The sequence below is a fragment of the Camarhynchus parvulus genome, chromosome 10, assembly GCF_901933205.1.
Source record: "Camarhynchus parvulus chromosome 10, STF_HiC, whole genome shotgun sequence".
NCBI classification, from domain to species: Eukaryota; Metazoa; Chordata; class Aves; order Passeriformes; family Thraupidae; genus Camarhynchus; species Camarhynchus parvulus.
This window is the reverse complement of record NC_044580.1, coordinates 10,658,980-10,671,706: the sequence shown is the minus strand read 5'-3', so window position 1 is coordinate 10,671,706 and position 12,727 is coordinate 10,658,980. Positions and strand designations below refer to the sequence as shown.

Below are 12,727 nucleotides of genomic sequence, written 5' to 3'. Positions count from 1 at the left end.
CTTCCTCACTTCCTTCCTGCCTCTCCTCCTTCCCTTCCCTACCTGTACCGGGACAGCGCCTCGGAAGGAGAGAGACCGCTCGAGGTTCCCCTCTGGAGTGGGAGCTCTGTTCCCGCAGCCTTTTCCCGAGACATTACGGACAGAGCCGAGCTCACCACGCTCGGCACCCACTTGAGCCCTGCCTGCCATCGGCTGGGCCATGGAGCGGCTTCCCCAGTGATGGCTCCATCCACACACAGCTGAATTGTTGCCTCCAGCTGCCACCATCCCGTGCAGCACCTGCTGTGCTTGTCCACCTCCATTCCTTCCCATTACATGTGCTTGATCCTGCAGAGTGAAGCACGAGAATAACACCGGCTGCTCGCACAGCCCTGGCCAGGCTGAGGGAGAACCACCAGCTCTCAGCAGCTCCTGGGTCTCCAGCAGGATTGGGGCCGGACAAAGCTGCTGTTTCTCACCCCTGAGGTGGGTGTTCCACAGCTCCCAAATCACCTGCACGGCGCCCTCATCCAGGCTGGGCTGGGCCCAAAGTAGCATGTGAACTCCCTTGCCTTGGAGGTATTTTGCAGCCATTTGAACACTCAAGTTTTCTGTCAATCTCTAAACAAAATCCCTTTACATTCCCTTTTTGATACAGGAAAGTGAATCATTAGGTGATGCCTTGTGCCCCTGTGCTGAGGTGAAAGCTGCAGCCAGGCTGCTGTAATAGAACTATGAATTGTGCCTGTGCAGTGACAGTCAGATATATTTCATGGTCTGTGTAATAAAATGCTCGATGAAGGAAACATTTTGCCTCCCATACAAGGAAGCATGTCGTTTACAGTGAGGATTTATTAAGCTGAAAATTTCTGAGCATGCCTAAAGAGATGCCTTATAGTGACATACAGGAAAGGACATTAAGAATCAGTCTGACTTCCTCATAGCCTGCCCAACAGAAAAAAATACCTTTGTTTCTGCTGGAGAATTTAAAATTCAGCATCATCATTGTTACAACCTGTTCTCTTGCTTTGCTCTCTCTGCTTGCAGCACAAGAAGAAAATCCAAGCTCAGGGTGCATCTGATCAGAAGAGGTGGAAGTAGGTCTGAACTTAACTCAGCCACAGAACTGTGGCATTTCAGGCACAAACTGTAATAATGTGACCATATATTTGCAACCAGGCTTAGGACAGATTTTCTTCAGAAAGACAAAATAATCTAAGTGGATCCATGGGTAAGAAGTAACACTCATGAGGCAGATTATGAACAGAGTTAAGCTAATGGAACAAAATATAACTTCACCAAATTCAATGCATTGGGAAGGACTTTTAAGTCCCAAAATGGGGCTACTGGTAGGCAGATGGAAGAAATAAAACCCCAAATCCAAAGTCCCTTTTTTCAGACCACCTTCTACAAACACGATTGACTCTTGTTACAACAGAAGCAACACAAATATCACTTTGCTAATATCTACTGAGCCAGACTTAAACATGTCACTGATATTTACTTAACAAACATTGTTACGTATGTACTCTGCTGAGGTTTCAAAGAACACTTGTTTATTTTGAACAGCTTATTTAAAAACAAGGCTTTGGGTTGTTTGTTGTTGTTGTTGTTGTTGGGGTTTCTGTGTGGGTTTTGGTTGGATGGTAGGTTGGTGTTTTGGCTCTTTTTTGTTCCTGGCATGATAGAGCAGCTAAAACTTTGTGTTTTCTGACCTTGCCTTATCGGAGATCTGTCATAACAAGGGACAGCACATCAGCACTGAGTCTGCCAGCGTGCATTTTGAGGGGCTGGGAGAGGCTGCTCACTTTTAGGGCTTGGTTGTCAGGTGAGAAGTGCTTCACTCTGCTCTCACAGTTCCTGACAGCTGTCTGTATGCCAGCAATTGCAGTCTCTCTCCCTCACTAACCCCAAAAGCCACGTCTGATGTTACCCACTGTTCCCAGCGCAGCCCCAGAGGGGTGGTTGGGTAACTCTCCTACTCCTGAGCACTCCCGTTTGCGCTGTGTCCTTGCAGTCTGCATTACTTACGGTAACAGAGTATGAAACAGCCGCACTGCCCGGTAACAGAGTGTGAAACAGCTGGCACTGCCCGGTAACAGAGTGTGAAACAGCTGGCACTGCCCGGTGACAGAATGTGAAACAGCCGCACTGCCCGGTAACAGAGTGTGAAACAGCTGGCACTGCCCGGTGACAGAATGTGAAACAGCCGCACTGCCCGGTAACAGAGTGTGAAACAGCCACACTGCCCGGTAACAGAATGTGAAACAGCTGGCACTGCCCAGTAACAGAGTGTGAAACAGCTGCACTGCCCGGTAACAGAGTGTGAAACAGCTGGCACTGCCCGGTGACAGAATGTGAAACAGCCGCACTGCCCGGTAACAGAGTGTGAAACAGCCGCACCGCCCAGTGTGGGGACAGCACTGTGACTCTGTGCCCTCCGATGGCATTCGGCTCTGCCGCGAGTCTCACCGAGCCTGGCACACAGTGCGGTGGGAGGATGAAGCTCTGCCATCTCAGGAGCTCTGACCAGTATCTCTGAAAAACACCAGAGGCAGACCTTTATGAAAGCACCTGCTTTCTACATTTCTCTTCCCATTTTTTGGCGGGATTCTCACCAGAGCCCTCAACAGCAGGCAGGCAGCCCCAGGACTAGGCCAGGGATTGCCCTGGTGTGGGTGCCCACAAGCCCCTGTGCTTCCCTGCAGCCCATTTCACCCACCTGTGAAAGGGCTTTGTGGATCTGCTTGTAAAGCTCAGGGATCTGTGAAGGAAAATTTTCATTTTCTGTGTAGAATAATATTACAAGCAAATTAAATTTTGAGGTTTTGTTTGGTTTTTTTTAAGGCAAAAAGGGACAGTTCTTTCTGGAGGTAAAAAGCAATATTCCTCACATATTTTACACCGCAAATACCAAGAAAATCTTATGAAACATATTCCATTTTATCTTTAGCCTGAAGACAAAGCCATACCTCCTCCCCCAAGCTGGGGAGCTGCAGGATCACCAGGTTGACGTCATTCTCCTTGGTGATAAAACATGCTGCATGCTGAACTTGGCACTCAGCATGCTCAGGCTGAGCTAAGAGCTAATGTAATGAACTCTGGGGAAGGATTTACATCAAATACCACTCTGGAATATTAAATACAGACAAGACCAACTTCTCACTTGAATAATTACACACTGGCTGAATTCCTCCTTTAGTTTAAAAGAGGAATCACCTTTCTCACTTCCTTTTGAAAATTGTATGCATTGGTGCACTGTTTCACTACCTCTGTAATAAAAGGATGAAGTGATTTCTGTTAAGTACCATGGCTGAACTAAGATGAGTTTCAGCTCTAGCAATGACTCTTGCCACTCGACGGGGGGAGCAAGCAAACCGAGAAAAGGCAGATTCAAATTTCAACAAGTGTCCCCAGCTGCTTGTGCTTGCTAACATAACCTCAAAGGCAGAGGTGCCTGGGAACACTCCTGACTTCACTTTGCATGTGGGAGTACAGTACCAAAGACCTTGCACACGTATTCCCACTGCCCCAGCAGCACTGCAGTGCTCACAAGCTATTTCAGTTAACTGTGCTTGTATTCTCCTTCTGCCTGTGCATACCAATGTAAGGCTTTCGGCCATCATAAGATATTTCTCCAAGTTCATTTTGAGTCAGAAAGAAAAAGATCTTCTTGTGGTAAAAGCTGTAGTAAGCAGCAAGAGTCAGTTTGAAAGGCAGGGTTTAGTCCCAGCATTATGGCTGTGTGTTTGAGGGACACGTTCAGCCAGTGGAAGTTAAAGGAAAGACTCCTAGCAAATGAAAGAAAAATGGAAGCAGAGAAGCTGGAAGAGAGGGGAAAAGTGGAACATGAGAAGACCAAAAGACTGTTTCCTAGCCTAACATTGTGAAAACACAGGCAGGGCTTGAAGATCCAGGACTTCAAAGATATTTAGAAGCCTCAAAGCTACTTTGCTTAGTGGCTCTGGGTTCCCTGGCCTTTCCTAGCTCAGTTGCCTTGCTTGCTAAAGAGGCAACTGCCATTGCTTCACAGCGTTAGCAGAGCTGAGTCCACTGAGGTTTGCATGGGAAATGGAGGAGAGTCTTAAAGATGGTGAACAAGTGGAAAAAAGGAAAACATGAGACACTTGGCCCAAGTAACATTCAAAGCAGGCACCAAGAGAAAGCATTCAGTGGAGTTGAGCCACAGCTCTTTGCTCACAGAGCCAAAGCTTCAGCAAAAAACAGCTGAAACACCTGGACATCCCCTTTGTTCTGAACCAGCAGCACAGGGCTGCACTGGAACATGGCACCAATTTGAAAGCTTGTTTTCTGCATCTAAACATCATGTCAGGACAAACTGCACTCCATCCTGCTATCGTTTAACAGCACCCCTGGGACCCCTGCACCTTGGAGGCATGATGTCACACATGAGCAGAGAGATTATTTGTTTTGAAGCTTGTGAATAGCTCTGAGACTTCATTTCAAAGCACTCTTTGCAGAGTCATGACTCAAACCCTTCTGGTCTCACTGAAGGCACAACTGACTACTGTTTGTTTCTCAGCACCCAGCCAGTGATTATTAGATATCTATTATCCTTTCTTCTCTTTTATGTGGGAATGCCTTTGCCATTGCTTAATTCCTTCATGTTCAAGACACATTTTCTTAAATGTTTTATCAATGATTCCTCTACTGAGACAAGCAGAAATACCCAGACGAAAAGGCACTGCAATAAAAAACAAGGCATTCATTCAATTTCAGGAGATTTAAAATTTATATATTAAATTATTTACATAGCCATTGGGTAAACTGCAGTATGAAACCATCTTCAGACTTGTGATAAGGTAGCTGTGCATACCACCTGGTTTCTCCTTTTGTCAGAATAAGCAATCATTACTCCAAATTTTGTACAAGGGGAAAAGACATTAATCTAGGACAATTTGCTGAAAAGACAACATTTTTTTTACAGATCATAATAATTCAGATTCACTTGGAGGCATCTACAGTGATACCCAAGTTTAGAAGCAGGATTACCTGATAGAAAATATGCAGCATGGAAAATAGAGCCATTCATTCTGTCATTTAATGCTGAATTGTTGAACCTTATTAAGTTCTAAAACACAAAGCTTTTTACTAAAGCCCTGGAGGTGCATAAAGGACCTCTCCTTCATCATGTCTACATTGGAATTTACTCTTGTATTAGCATTAAAGCAAGAACAAATGAAAAGTGCAGACACTGCATAAGACTGCCAGCCTAACTGAAATTGGGAACACTTCAATCACACTCAGTTTATTCCAGTGTTCTCCCTTCCATGATGAAGGACCATCAGTAAAGCCATTTCTGTCCCCAGGAAGTTCCATCACTGAGTGACAGTTCAAAAAGCTGGAAAGGGGTCAGAGCACAGGCCATGTGATGTTGCTGTGTAATCTTGGAGAATAAAGGAAGGGGATCTGGAATGGCTGAATGATTTGCAATGGGAGCCAAAGACATCTACATCCTGCAGCAGTGAATATCAGGTTAGAGCAATTACTGCTCCTCAGCAAGGCCCTTCATGCTCATGGGCAGCAGCCTGGAATCATCCCCACAGAACAGGCACAGCCTCACAGTGCACAGAAAGCTTCAGAGATGTGGCTTGGACAGAGAAGCTCAGTGGGAAGAAAGTCAAGATCAGGCATCATGGTTCCAGATTTTAATTATAATCTGTCCTTGGCAAACTTAGATGGACAGGAGAGTGAACAAAGCTGCAGTGGCTTAAAATCAGTATTTTATGTCAAGTGAAATTATTGTACACCAATATGGAACATAAATCTGGCTTACAGAGAGGGTTAATTAGCACAGTTCTACAGTCCAAGTAATGGAAATAAAGATGCAGTGTGAATTTCAGGGAATTAATCATATTGATCACATCTTTTCAGTGATGATGCATCAGGCATTTTTATAGCAGATGAAATTAACTGCTTTTTACCATATATTAATATAACCCAGAATATTAACTATGCTTATGAAGTAATATTTTTTCTGGGCAGTCTAATATCCTTATTGAGGATCTGGATGAGGGGATCAAGTGTGCCCTCAGTCAGTTTGCAAATGTAGCCAAGTGGGGATCAGTCTCTCCTCCCAAGAAACAAGTGATAGGACAAGAGGAAATGGCCCAGTTGCACCAGGGGAAGTTTAGATTGGATATTAGGATTTTGGTTTTTTTATTATTTCAAGGATTGTCAAGCACTGGAGAACAGGCTGTCCAGGGCAGTGGTGGAGTCACCATCCCTGAAGGGATTTAAAACAATGTGTAGATGTGGCACTTGGGACATGGTTTAGTGGTGGATTTGGCAGTGCTGGAGGAACAGCTGGACTCCATTATCTTAAAGGTCTTTCCCACTCTAAATGATTCCATGATTTTACCTGCAGACAAGTCTCTGGGCCCACATGCTCATGCCCACACTTCCTCTCCCATCCTCATTGCAGCAGATAAGCAGAGGAGACACTGATGGTGTGATGCAGTTTTCCTCCAATGGAGACACAGGATCCTGCAAGGAACAGAAGAGATTAACACCAGGTAGCACATTACAGCTGGTTACAAGAGATGCAGCGTAGGGAGATACAATGTGACATTGCCAGGGAAGCTGTCAGCCGACTCTCCCTCTCCTTGCAAATTCGCTGTGAAAACAGGATACTTGTTTAATGGAGCCTTCATATTTGCTCCTTCAGCTTTGTTTGTAGAACCTCTGGAAGACTGACCAGAGAAGCTTCTGTCCTACTACTGTCAGTGAGGCAGTGGCACAGTCTGGGCACCCCTCACAGGATCTGAGCCCCCTGGCTTAGGCAACATGCACACAACAATGAACTACATGGAATTATGAAAGGGAATTCCCTGCCCCAACAGCATATAACTGAATTCTGAGTAGGTAAAGAGACCACACAAGGGCCAAAAGGCATGACACTAACAGGAACAAATGGTGATAGCCCATCAGTCTCACTGGCTTGGAGAGAAAGGAGAAACAGAAGCAGGTAACACCTGGAGAGGTCACCTCTTCCTTTCTTACCTTAAGGCTGCTACTGCAGTCCCTGAACTGCTCCATCATCCACCTCTCCCCAGCTTCTGCTTCTTCAGGAATGGTTCAAAATGTCTCTAAAGTCAATTCCTCTGCAGGAATGACAGTCAGCAGCCCTTTCAGTGCCTTGGGATGCACTGTTGACTGGGAAGGCTGACAGGATACTCCTTGAGTCCTCCAGTGGAACACAGCGTGGCACTGCATGGAGCTGCAAAGAGACTTGTCCAAGGGTACACAAGGGTCTGGTGTTTGCCAAGGGCAGGCCACAAACACAGGGGCTTGCCAGCTACACCTTTCATCACCCTTATGCCATTCAACCCCCTCAACTTTTCCCTTCCCCAGACAAAAAGTATCTGTTTTTTGAAAGAATCTCATGTGTTTGTAAGTCTGCAAACTACAAAGTGCATATACATTTCAAATTAAATGGGTAGGACTTGACACTTCTTAAAATATACATTTTATTATTTTCTGGTAGTTGCTATGAAGTTTCATTCAAATTGTGAAGGTACAGAGCCTTTACAAACTTCTTGAGCTGAAGGTTTGTGTTGGTGGCTTTATGTTCTTTTTCTTTTTCAGCAGAGGAAAATACATTGGCTATAAAATGTTGAAATTCATTAGATGCTTAGTATCACCTCTTCATATACGCTGTGGAATGCTTTGTAGAAATACTATATAAAATAAGGCAGACTTTAACAGGGAGTTCAGTCATAAAATGTCATGGGAGAAAACAAAGAGTTCCAACACAATATTATTTTTGTAGCCAAGAGAAGACCAGGTGGTCCTCAATGGTTTGTGGGAGAACTACTGCAGTTCTGGTGCTCAGACAGTATACAGTTCTTGTTTATTCTACTATTCTCAAGTGAGACCTTTTTAATAAAACTTATTTTAATTAACATAAATCAGACAATATTTAAACATACACCTCTATCCTTACAGTGCAATAAAAATGTATCATTGTATAGTATTTTGTATTTGCATTATGAAAATAAAAGGTCTGTACATCAATTAAATGTATATTAATGAGTATGAATCATGTAAATTTATAATGCATCTAAAGTTGGCTTTGGCTTTTAAGTATTTATAAATTCATAGAAAATATTGAACATCTAACAAAATAAATAAAACATAACATTTTAATCATAGATGCTAACGATCAACCTCAAAAATTCTTGTGTTATTTTTTACATTTGCTACTAAATTTCTTAAGGAGAACTCACTTTCAGTAGTGCTCAGAAGTGAATGATTGCACCTTCTGTGATGTGAAAAAATACAGTACATCTATTTTTCATAGATCAAAAAATTCTTTCATAGACAGTTGCATTTTAAATGTCTGATTGTTCTACATAACTGTCTGAAGTGCTTATAAAAGCATGTAGCTTTCTCATAAAAGCTGTGAGTCTCTATTAATAGATAAACTTCTAGTGAATGTCCTTTTTATGAGGATTCTCTTCAAGGTCTTCCAGCTTCACGTGCTGGTATGAAGATATCACAGAAGTATGTTTGTAATAAACCCTCTTCAGTACAAGCACTGCAGCAATCCAGTGTAATTCCACTTGGTGGGCTTATTTCATCCGAGTCCACACATGGGACTTTGTGGAAGTCAACTGCTGACCTCGTGTTCTCTTCAATGTGAAAGTTCCCCAAGTGCATGGGCTAGCTTTACTGTAATACTGAAGAGACCAAAACAAATCTGAATTCACATAGATAAAAGTGAGCTTGAATAAATATGCATCTGGCTAGTGAATGACACACCATGGTCTAACTGCTATTCTGGTGGTGGTCGGAGGACTCGCAGGTTCCTTCCATCCAGTCCTTTCCAGTATTTAATGTTATTATTCAGATGCTCCATCAGATTTGGCAGGTCGGCAAATGCTAGGGAAGGAAAGGCAGAAAGTATTGAGCTTGCAGAACTGAAACAGTCACAGATTCTGTCTGCTTAAGTATCACTTGAAATGTCTGGGCAACTGTGTTAAGTAGAAAAGCTTAAATCTGTCATACTGAGGCTTGAAATAGTTTTGGCTGTAAAGCTTTCAGCACTCGTGTAGCACTGGGGCCACTGAGAACTGTTCTGTAAATCTACTTAATACTGGTATTGTGAGTCCCAGCAAAGGAACACAGTTTTCCAGGAGGGGCATAGCTAATTATGGTTGTAATTATCCTGCCCCATCAAACCTCAGTCACATGTCATGATCTGGCATTCAGGAGAGTCACATTTCTGACCACTTTTACCATGGAGGCAGCACTTGGAAGGAAACAGCTGCTCCCCCAAGCAGTTTCCAGACAGCAGAAATTTGCCTTGAAGAATAACCAATATTAACATGGTCAAAATGACTGTGCTCAAAGAGCTCTCAAAGAGCATGTGTTCTGTTCTCTGTTTACAGAGAAGCAAGTTTAAGAAGTTAAAGATTGCCTGAATCTAGTATATTATAGGCAAGCCATGAGAACTGCTTGTAGCCATACTTATAAGCAATAATGACGTTATTAATTTTACTTGAACTGCAGGAATCTTCCCTTTTCTCTCCCTTTATTTAGGAGCCATAAAAAAGAAATTTTGTATCACAGCAGCTTCAAATGTTCACAAATTGTTCACATCAGGAAACAGCAGAGTTTTGCTTACCATCCCAGGCATCAAACATATCAATAATGAAGTAATCAATGAATGATAATTGGGATTTGGGGATGCTGCAAGTATTTCTGTCAAAAACTGGCATCACAACAGGTAAACCTTGCCTCCTTTCTTCATCAGTCTGCAAAAAACATTAGTGATTATTCATCTAAGACACATTCTGTTAATGGGCTTCTTTTAGCAGCAGATTGTTTGGCACTGACTAGAGCATGCGTCTGCTAAATCAAAGGAGGAACCTGAATGAATCTGAAGCAGAAGCAACTTAATCTCAAGCAGCTAGTTGTTCAGTTTCAGCAAAACAGCAGACAAATAGTGCCTTCCAGTGTTTCCCACAAAGAGTTATGTTTACCTTCTGTATCTGCACACAAGCTGATCCTAAGTAACTTGGCACATTACCAAGGTATGACTGCTTTGGACCTAAGAGCTGCTCAACCATTGTCAGTCTCTGATGGAAGCAGTGATCTGTCCCCCTCAGATATGGCAAAGTACCTTTTGTATTCCCATGCCCCTTCCTTGAGGTGCCAAGTTCCAACTGCAGTGTTTGGTATATAATCTATAATGATGACTGCCCTCTCCTTTTCCACATTTTCCTAAAACCTTTCCTCAGCACAGTGTGCTAAGGGCTTACAGCATTTCTTGGAGTGAGTGCTGCTCCCATCCAAACACTAGAACCTGATGATCCTATTCCAGAGGCAAAGCCAGCATGTGGGTACAGAAGACATCCTTGCTCTGTCTTATGGGAGTGCATTTGCAGACAAGGCTCAAAAAGCTCAGTTCCAAACCGAACAACTTGAAAGCTTAGATTTTTCAGAAATTGCACAATAGAAATTGTCAACTTTCATCTCTCTGAAGGCATCTAGTTGTGTACCAGCATGAGTAATACCCATCATTTAAAATAAAAAGGTTATTATTTCTCAGATTACATAATGCAGCCTGAGACATTCTGTGACACCCTGCCTTTTACAGAGGTGCTCACCTGCAGCTCCAGCAGCCTGTTTTACCTGCCTTACCTGTGCAAAGTACTCCTCAGAGATGCGTCCAGCCCATTCTATGCACTGTTCTCTGGGTCTGCACGGGTTGGAAATGTCAGCACACTTTATCAACATGCGTTTGATAAGGATACGGTTTTCAGGAGACCTGAGAACAGTTTTGATTGACTCTCCATCACCATTATTCTGTAACATTTAAGAATAAAAAACAATCCATTAGCAAGGTCTCCATGCACTACCGCAAAAGCTTTTGTGCTTTGGGGATGCTTTCAGCACATCCTACAGGGATCAGTTCTGTTAGTGGCTACCAGATTTGATGTCTAACTGAATTTATAGGTGGATTATCAAAGTTAGCCACAGCTCTGAGCAAGCACGGATCTCCAGTTTCTGGATTCACTCACTGGCTTTGTGACAGATCTCTTTGGCATCTTTGGGCAAGTCGTGTAATCCCTCTATTCCTTATCTGCCTTCTCAAAAGTGTGGAGAGGATCAATTCATCCCTACACATAAAGTGATGAGGAACCATGTAGGCAGAAAAAAGTAACTCTCTGCTGAAACCCAAGGATTAATGGACTTGCACATGAAGAGTGGAATAGTTGGTTTGAAAAGGGAGACTGACCAGAGATGCAGAGTCACCCTTGGCACACAAACCCCATCAGTGTATCAATCATTCTGACAGCACTGCTACTATTCAGAGTCAGATCCCCCATTACCTCCCAGGCATGTTCCTCATTCCCGTCCCTTGTGCTGGACTCTTTAAGGATGGATAGGTACAAAAGTTTACACTGCTGTCCACTCAGAATAGGAACTCTATGAAGCAAGGAACATACAAGACTTTTTTGGCACCTAACAAGGTCTTGCTCCACAGTCAGAGCAAGGAAGAAGACAAATAGTAATGATAATAATAATGTGCTACCAGTTCCTGCAGTGTTTTGTACAAAGAGGGAGATACAAAGCAGCAGAAACATTCTGACCTTTTATTAGGTCAGAATAACCATGACATTTTTCAGAAGAAAATTCTTGTGGGGAAGAAAGTTATTCCTAAAGGAAGAAACTGACAGTAATTAAAAAAAAAATTGATAGTACAGAAATGGCTCAGAAATACCAGCTCCACAGGTCTCACCAAAATGAGATGCCTAAACCAATTCTTTCCTCTCATTTCTAAGTATGTAGAAGGGAAAACAGAAGAAACAAGGTGAGATGTATGCACCTCCAAATGCATGGAAAAATTATATATGAGAAAGCCAACATAAAGTGATGGAAGCTCCAGAAACACAAATATGGAAACTAGGTATGGAAAATTAGAGATTGTTCAGTTACAGATAGTAGAGAATATCCTAGTAGATAAACCACCAGGGATCAAGAAAGGATGTTCACCTCTGAGATCTGTTCAAACCAAAGGCACAGTTCTACTTGCTGGATGCAGATGTCTTGGGAATAAAAAAACTGTGCTTAGTCCAGCATCCTGCTCCGAGTGCAGAGGTGTCTCTGCATGTCAGATGTTGGCTTCCTGTAATAGCTTAGGTGACATCATGAGGGGAAATGGGAGGATAGAGGATGCTGGAGCTGGAAAGGATTTTTTTCAGTTTATGAAACAAAAGCAGAAAGGAAACAAACAGAGAAGCTTCTCAGCATGGCTCTTTGAACAAATTTGTATAAAAATAATAAATAAATAAATAAATAAAAGAAGTGGAACTGTCCCATTTGTAACAGGCAGTTGGCAGCTCAGCCTGCAAACACTCCACTGAGTCACCACCATGACTGGAAAGCAGGCCAGAAAACACACACTGCTGCTGCAGCCAGAGGGACAGCAGACTTGAAAGAGGGGCTGACAGTGTTGTTCTGCTCGGCACAATAAATAATTTGCTTTACCCACTCACACATTACAGGCCTTTTAATAGGAACTTGCCAAACAAACTCCCAGCTGAAAGAAGGGAAACATTTTGCTTCTTGTTTTCAATAGAAATTATATATTCTTTGTCTTCCTTCCCATCCTTGGCTACAATTTGCTGTGAATCACAAATGCCTTGTGGGGCAGATAATTTCCCTGCAGTCTCTGGGGCTTAAGGGTAGAACTAAACTTTTGTTTCATTTTTCTATG

At 42.9% G+C, this 12,727-nt stretch overlaps 1 protein-coding gene across 2 annotated transcripts in view; it reads right to left on the bottom strand.

The window, feature by feature from the left end:
* Nucleotides 1–7,448: 7,448 nt before the first annotated feature.
* PDE8A (phosphodiesterase 8A) overlaps nucleotides 7,449–12,727 on the bottom strand; it is a 114,711-nt gene continuing 109,432 nt past the window's right edge. For both annotated transcript variants that reach the window (XM_030955183.1, XM_030955184.1), the window contains exons 21-23: nucleotides 10,648–10,812; nucleotides 9,629–9,758; nucleotides 7,449–8,883 (exon numbers count right to left, since the gene is read on the bottom strand). In XM_030955183.1, coding sequence (XP_030811043.1) covers nucleotides 8,777–8,883; nucleotides 9,629–9,758; nucleotides 10,648–10,812 — 402 coding nt within the window. In that variant the 3' untranslated portion in view covers nucleotides 7,449–8,776. The remainder of the gene's footprint in view (nucleotides 8,884–9,628; nucleotides 9,759–10,647; nucleotides 10,813–12,727) is intronic.